The sequence below is a fragment of the Choristoneura fumiferana genome, chromosome 10 (assembly GCF_025370935.1).
Source record: "Choristoneura fumiferana chromosome 10, NRCan_CFum_1, whole genome shotgun sequence".
Taxonomy (NCBI): domain Eukaryota; kingdom Metazoa; phylum Arthropoda; class Insecta; order Lepidoptera; family Tortricidae; genus Choristoneura; species Choristoneura fumiferana.
The window spans coordinates 6972359-6981009 of record NC_133481.1 but is presented as its reverse complement, the minus strand read 5'-3'; the positions used below and the strand labels follow the sequence as shown (position 1 = coordinate 6981009).

The 8651-nt window shown below is 36.5% G+C and overlaps 1 protein-coding gene across 1 annotated transcript in view; it reads left to right on the top strand.

Moving 5' to 3' along the window:
* The first annotated feature begins 369 nt into the window (after positions 1–369).
* Positions 370–8651, top strand: part of LOC141431737 (DNA repair endonuclease XPF-like) — a 35154-nt gene continuing 26872 nt past the window's right edge. Inside the window, exons 1-2 of the mRNA XM_074092913.1 lie at positions 370–381; positions 2958–3674. Of these exons, the coding sequence (XP_073949014.1) occupies positions 370–381; positions 2958–3674 (729 nt within the window). The remainder of the gene's footprint in view (positions 382–2957; positions 3675–8651) is intronic.

The following is an 8651-nucleotide window of genomic DNA, read 5'->3' as shown; positions in this document are numbered from 1 at the left end:
GGCATCAGTTATTTATTACGTTTTAAGAGATATAAAACAAAAAATAAATAAATAAAGCATTTGCGTTTGTGTGTGCCGTTCTTCATCATTAATAATACATCGTGTGAGTAGCATAACACCAATCCTGATTGGTTGAAAATTGGCAAGCTGGTGATTTCATTGGTTGATAATTGATAAACCTCTAATGTGATTGGTTGGAAATTTATCGCATCCATCGGTCATGCTTTTGTTACGTATGCTTTAAGATTAAACTACAACCGTGTCGAATTGATAAATAGTATTGCAATTTTAGTTTTCTTTATAACTTTCCTTGGCTATTTAAATTCAGAATTCAGCCTTCTAGTTATTATAACCCAGTGCAGCTAGACTATGAGCGGTTTGGTATGCGGTAAATTTGGCCGTACCACAAGATAATGATTGGGTGCAAAATGCACCGGTGTGAAGTTAGCTGCCTAAAGTTAGCTGCCTGTGATAATCCGACCAAATTAAGAAGTGTCGTTTTTGATCGTGTTAAAATAAGTAAAAACATCATGGAATAAGTCGCAATGTACACAAAATAAACAAAACACGAGGCAAAGGCTTTGATTAAGTACACAACAAGGGACCACCGGCGAGAAAACATATTTTGTGTGAAATTGCCAGGAATGTCCTTTTATATCATAAAGATTAGAGTCCAATAATTAAAGCCAGGAGTAGTGGCTATATATGTCATACAGCCACACCACCAGGCATCTGAAAACTGAAAAGTCTAGATTGATATCCAGTTTGGTTTAGGAGATAGGCGCCGATCAAAGTTAGCTGCCTAAATCCAACGAACAAATTAAGTCGAAATTGTGCAAAGTATTATGCCAGCCAGGACTGACTTTTATATGTGTATTATAGCCAAGATATATATCTTTCAAAATTACTAAAGACTGGAGTGATACCTCACTCTGATTAAAAACAGAGAGAAATTCTCAAAATATTATATTTTTGTCTTCGCTGCCTAGAACGTTGCCGTTTTTTGCAAAATAGAAGTAAAGCCAGGAGCAGTGACTATATAGGTCGTTTAGCTACATAACAATGGATATAGAAACAGGTACGTCCTGAGTGATACCCAACTGGTTAAGGAAAAACAGAAAATCAAGCGAAATTTCGAATAAACCTGCAAAAATTTGAGGTTATGTCACATTTCCGCGAAATAGAAGTGAAGCCAGGAGTAGTGGCTATATATGTCATACAGCCACGCCACCAAAGATTTTAAAACTGAAGAGTCTAGATTGATACCCAGTTTGGTTTAGGAGATAGGCGCCGATCAAAGTTAGCTGCCTAAATCCAACGAACAAATTAAGTCGAATTTCTGCAAACTTTTATTGCAGCCAGGACTGACTTTTATATGTGTATTAAAGCCAAGACATATATCTTTCAAAATTACTAAAGAATGGAGTGATACCTTACTCTGATTAAAAAAAAACAGAGGGAAATTCTCAAAATATTATATTTTTGTCCTCGCTGCCTGGAACGTTGCCGTTTTTTGCAAAATATAAGTAAAGCCAGGAGCAATGACTATATAGGTCGTTTAGCTACATAACTATGGATATAGAAACAGGTACGTCCTGAGTGATACCCGACTTGGTTCAGGAAAAACAGGAAAATCAAGCGAAATTTTCGAACAAACCTGCAAAAATTTGAGGTTATGTCACATTTCCGCGAAATAGAAGTGAAGCCAGGAGTAGTGGCTATATATGTCATATAGCTACGCCACCAAAGATTTTAAAACTGAAGAGTCTAGATTGATACCCAGTTTGGTTTAGGAGATAGGCGCCGATCAAAGTTAGCTGCCTAAATCCAACGAACAAATTAAGTCGAATTTCTGCAAACTTTTATTGCAGCCAGGACTGACTTTTATATGTGTATTAAAGCCAAGACATATATCTTTCAAAATTACTAAAGAATGGAGTGATACCTTACTCTGATTAAAAAAAACAGAGGGAAATTCTCAAAATATTATATTTTTGTCCTCGCTGCCTAGAACGTTGCCGTTTTTTGCAAAATATAAGTAAAGCCAGGAGCAATGACTATATAGGTCGTTTAGCTACATAACTATGGATATAGAAACAGGTACGTCCTGAGTGATACCCAACTTGGTTCAGGAAAAACAGGAAAATCAAGCGAAATTTTCGAACAAACCTGCAAAAATTTGAGGTTATGTCACATTTCCGCGAAATAGAAGTGAAGCCAGGAGTAGTGGCTATATATGTCATACAGCCACGCTACCAGGGATCTTAAAACTGAAGAGTCTAGATTGATACCCAGTTTGGTTAAGGAGATAGGCGCCGACCAAAGTAAGCTGCCTAAATCCAACGAACAAATTAAGTCGAATTTGTGCAAAGTATTATGCCAGCCAGGACTGACTTTTATATGTGTATTATAGCCAAGATATATATCTTTCAAAATTACTAAAGAATGGAGTGATACCTCACTCTGATTAAAAATAACAGAGGGAAATTCTCAAAATATTATATTTTTGTCCTCGCTCCCTAGAACGTTGCCGTTTTTTTTCAAAAAAGAAGTAAAGCCAGGAGCAGTGACTATATAGGTCGTTTAGCTACATAACTATGTATATAGAAACAGGTACGTCCTGAGTGATACCCAACTTGGTTAAGGAAAAACAGGAAAATCAAGCGAAATTTTCGAATAAACCTGCAAAAATTTGAGGTTATGTCACATTTCCGCGAAATAGAAGTGAAGCCAGGAGTAGTGGCTATATATGTCATACAGCTACGCCACCAGGGATCTTAAAACTGAAGAGTCTAGATTGATACCCAGTTTGGTTTAGGAGATAGGCGCCGATCAAAGTTAGCTGCCTAAATCCAACGAACAAATTAAGTCGAATTTCTGCAAAATTTTATGCCAGCCAGGACTAACTTTTATATGTGTATTAAAGCCAAGATATATATCTTTCAAAATTACTAAAGAATGGAGTGATACCTCACTCTGTGAACAAAGGTTTGGACACTCAAAGGGATGTTGTATTTATAAATAAAAAACAAACAAGGGTTGACGGAGAAGGAGAGGTTATTTTACTAGATTTCTTAGAGAGTGATGAAGTGGAGCAGGAATCTGAAAAGCAAGATGAAGAAGAAAAATCAGAAGAGCAAGTTCCTCCAGATTTTCTAGAGGAAGAACAAGTAAGGACTCGTAGTGGCAGGATAGTAAGAAGACCACATTGGTTAGATTCCTGTGACACTGCTTTCTTGTGTGTTTTAAATGAACCTGCAACATATGAGGAAGCTGTACACTGTGAACATAGTGAGAAGTGGCATGAAGCCATGGAAAACGAGTTGAAGGTTTTGGCTGAGAACAATACTTGGACTGAGGTAGAAATTCCAGAAGGCAAGAAGGTCATCGACACCAAGTGGGTTTACAGAGTTAAATATGATGGTGATGGAAACCCAAACCAATTTAAAGTTCGTCTTGTAGCAAGAGGGTTCCAACAGAATGATGACTATGAGTTGTATGAGTTATATGCTCCTGTAGCTAAAATTTCAACTTTTAGACTTCTGTTAGCTATAGCGAATAAGTTACGATTACCAGTTCATCATATGGACGTTAAAAGTGCTTTCTTGTATGGTGACATTAAGGAGGAAGTTTATGTCAAATTGCCACTAGGCTATAAAGATAGAGATAGTAAGGTAGGCAAATTGAATAAAAGTTTGTATGGTTTAAGAAAGTCACCTAAATGTTGGAATGCAAAGTTTGATTCAGTAGTAGCTGAGAAAGGTTTTATTCGGTCCCAAAATTATTCTTGTTTGTACACAAAATGTTCCTCAGAGGGTAAACTTTACTTATTAGTATTTGTTGATGATATTTGCATATTTGGTTCAAACCAAAGTGAGGTCCAAGACTTAAAGCTTTATTTAAGCAGTAAATTTAGTATGAAGGATCTAGGTGTAATGACTAATTACTTAGGTATTGAGGTAACTCAAGATTTGACAAATGGGGTCACTAAACTTAGTCAGTCAAATTATTTGACAAAGATTGTGGAAAAGTTTCATATGACAAATTCGAAACCACATTCGACTCCAATGGAGTGTAAGTTGAGCTTAAGTAAAAGTAAGGATTGTGATAAAAATTTAGAAAACAGGTGTAGGCAAATTATTGGGTCAATAATGTATGCAGCTTTATATACTAGGCCAGATTTATGCACAAGCATTTCATATTTAAGCAGATTTCAAAGTTATGCTGATGAACCTTTGTATAAAGCTCTGAAACGTGTCTTAAGGTACATCAATGCAACATTAGACTTGAAGCTTATCTATAAGGCGGATGACCAAACTGATTTGTGTGGTTATGTTGATGCTGATTGGGGAGGGGATGTTAATGATCGTAAGTCAACAACAGGTTTTGTTTTTAAACTATTTGGCTCTGCTATATCTTGGTCGTCCAGAAAGCAGAGTACAGTAAGTCTGTCTTCAACAGAAGCAGAATTATTAGCTCTGAGCTCGTGTATAACTGAGGCATGTGTCTAGTCCAGTTATAATTAATGTTGATAATCAGGCTGCAATAAATATAGGAATTAATCCTGAGAATAATAAAAGGGTAAAGCATTTGGAATAAATATCACTTTATAAAAAGAGAAATAGACAGCAATGTGATTGTGTTGAAGTATTTAAAAAGTGAACATCAAATTGCTGATCTATTTACCAAATCTTTGGCAAGTCCAAGGTTCTTATATTTTAGAGAAAAGTTAGGGTTGTCTCTATAATGTATTGTGTTGTTCTTTTGTTATTTTTGAAGGGGCGGGTTTCTTATTTTTTATGTCTACTGTAGTAGGGTTAGCATATTTTTTTTTGTTGAGGTAATGTTGCAGGTGGTACCTGGATGCTGTTTTTTTGTTTTTATATGGACTTTATTGAAGGGGCGTGTTAGAGTAGCAATAAAGTCTATGGTCTTTTGAGTTTTGTTATGTCAGTATTGAGTTTTGTCTCTCGAATAAAAAGATAGCTACCTAGTAGTGCATGTTTTTCCTTCGTATCTCAGTAAAGCAGCTTAACTGTGCTAAACCCTGTTTTACGACTTAATTTGTTCGTTGGATTTAGGCAGCTAACTTTGATCGGCGCCTATCTCCTAAACCAAACTGGGTATCAATCTAGACTCTTCAGTTTTAAGATCCCTGGTGGCGTGGCTGTATGACATATATAGCCACTACTCCTGGCTTCACTTCTATTTCGCGATAATGTGACATAACCTCAAATTTTTGCAGGTTTGTTCGAAAATTTCGCTTGATTTTCCTTTTTTTCCTGAACCAAGTTGGGTATCACTCAGGACGTACCTGTTTCTATATCCATAGTTATGTAGCTAAACGACCTATATAGTCACTGCTCCTGGCTTTACTTCTATTTGCAAAAACGGCAACGTTCTAGGCAGCGAGGACAAAATATAATATTTTGAGAATTTCCCTCTGTTATTTTAATCAGAGTGAGGTATCACTCCATTCTTTAATGTTTTGAAAGATATATATCTTGGCTATATACATATAAAAGTCAGTCCTGGCTAGCATAATACTTTGCAGAAATGCGACTTAATTTGTTCGTTGGATTTAGGCAGCTAACTTTGATCGGCGTCTATCTCCTAAACCAAACTGGGTATCAATCTAGACTCTTCAGTTTTAAAATCTTTGGTGGCGTAGCTATATGACATATATAGCCACTATTCCTGGCTTCACTTCTATTTCGCGGAAATGTGACATAACCTCAAATTTATGCAGGTTTATTCGAAAATTTCGCTTGATTTTCCTGTTTTTCCTTAACCAAGTTGGGTATCACTCAGGACGTACTTGTTTTTATATCCATAGTTATGTATCTAAACGACCTATATAGTCACTGCTCCTGGCTTTACTTCTTTTTTGCAAAAAACGGCAACGTTGTAGGCAGCGAGGACAAAAATATAATATTTTGAGAATTTCCCTCTGTTATTTTTAATCAGAGTGAGGTATCACTCCATTCTTTAGTAATTTTGAAAGATATATATCTTGGCTATAATACACATATAAAAGTCAGTCCTGGCTGGCATAATACTTTGCACAAATTCTATTTAAATTGTTCGTTGGATTAAGGCAGCTAACTTTGATCGGCGCCTATCTCCTAAACCAAACTGGGTATCAATCTAGACTCTTCAGTTTTAAGATCCCTGGTGGCGTAGCTGTATGACATATATAGCCACTACTCCTGGCTTCACTTCTATTTCGCGGAAATGTGACATAACCTCAAATTTTTGCAGGTTTATTCGAAAATTTCGCTTGATTTTCCTGTTTTTCCTGAACCAAGTTGGGTATCACTCAGGACGTACTTGTTTCTATATCCATAGTTATGTATCTAAACGACCTATATAGTCACTGCTCCTGGCTTTACTTCTTTTTTGCAAAAAACGGCAACGTTGTAGGCAGCGAGGACAAAAATATAATATTTTGAGAATTTCCTCTGTTATTTTTAATCAGAGTGAGGTATCACTCCATTCTTTAGTAATTTTGAAAGATATATATCTTGGCTTTAATACACATATAAAAGTCAGTCCTGGCTGGCATAATACTTTGCACAAATTCTACTTAAATTGTTCGTGGATTTAGGCAGCTAACTTTGATCGGCGCCTATCTCCTAAACCAAACTGGGTATCAATCTAGACTCTTCAGTTTTAAGATCCCTGGTGGCGTAGCTGTATGACATATATAGCACTACTCCTGGCTTCACTTCTATTTCGCGGAAATGTGACATAACCTCAAATTTTGCAGGTTTATTCGAAAATTTCGCTTGATTTTCCTGTTTTTCCTTAACCAAGTTGGGTATCACTCAGGACGTACTTGTTTTATATCCATAGTTATGTATCTAAACGACTTTATAGTCACTGCTCCTGGCTTTACTTCTTTTTTGCAAAAAACGGCAACGTTGTAGGCAGCGAGGACAAAAATATAATTTTTGAGAATTTCCCTCTGTTATTTTAATCAGAGTGAGGTATCACTCCATTCTTTAGTAATTTTGAAAGATATATATCTTGGCTTATTACACATATAAAAGTCAGTCCTGGCTGGCATAAAATTTTGCAGAAATTCGACTTAATTTGTTCGTTGATTTAGGCAGCTAACTTTGATCGGCGCCTATCTCCTAAACCAAACTGGGATACAATCTAGACTCTTCAGTTTAAGATCCTGGTGGCGTAGCTGTATGACACATATAGCCACTCTCCTGGCTTCACTTCAATTTCGCGGAATGGACATAACCTCAAATTTTTGCAGGTTTATTCGAAAATTTCGCTTGATTTTCCTGTTTTTCTTAACCAAGTTGGGTATCACTCAGGACGTACCTGTTTCTATATCCATAGTTATGAGCTAAAGACTTATATAGTCATTGCCGGCTTTACTTCTATTTGAAAAAACGGCAACGTTCTAGGCAACGAGGACAAAAATAATAATATTTTGAGAATTTCTCTCGAAAATACAAACTGAGACATGGATGCGCACAGAAAACCAGAAAAAGAGACCAGCGGGGAATCGAACCAGGTCCTCAGCAATCCGTGCTGCGTGCTTAACCCCTACACCACCGCTGGACAGGAATTTAGACACGAATTTTCCTACGCAACATACTCAAGGTTGCTTATTTCTACTAGCTACTTATGCAGCAGCACTATGTTTCACGGGATACCCGTAATAAGTAAATTTGGAGTTGAAATAAAAATACAAAAAGACTCAAATAACCAATCATAATTTCCCTGTTAATTTTAATCAGAGTGGGTTCACTCCATTCTTTAATGTTTTGAAAGATATATATCTTGGCTATAATACATATAAAAGTCAGTCCTGGCTGGCATAATACTTTGCAGAAATGCGACTTAATTTGTCGTTGGATTTAGGCAGCTAACTTTGATCGGCGTCTATCTCCTAACAAACTGGGTATCAATCTGACTCTTCAGTTTTAAAATCTTTGGTGCGTAGCTATATGACATAATATAGCCCTATTCTGGCTTCACTTCTATTTCGCGAAATGTGACATAACCTCAATTTATGCAGGTTTATTCGAAATTTCGCTTGATTTCCTGTTTTCCTGAACCAAGTTGGTATCACTCAGGACGTACTTGTTCTATATCCATAGTTATGTATCTAAAGACCTATATGTCACTGGCTTCTGGCTTCTTTTTTGCAAAAAACGGCAACGTTGTAGGCAGCGAGGACAAAATATAATATTTTGAGAATTCCTCTGTTATTTTTAATCAGAGTGAGGTATCACCATTCTTTAGTAATTTGAAAGATATATATCTTGGCTTTATACACATATAAGTCAGTCCTGGCTGGCATAATACTTTGCACAAATTTACTTAAATTGTCGTTGGGATTTAGGCAGCTAACTTTGATCGGCGCCTATCTCCTAAACAAACTGGGTATCAATCTAGACTCTTCAGTTTTAAGATCCCTGGTGGCGTAGCTGTATGACATATATAGCCACTACTCCTGGCTTCACATTCAATTTCGCGGAAATGTGACATAACCTCAAATTTTTGCGGGTTTATTCGAAATTTCGCTTGATTTTCCTGTTTTTCCTTAACCAATTGGGTATCACTCAGACGTACTTGTTTTTATATCCATAGTTATGTATCTAAACGACCTTATAGTCACTGCTCCT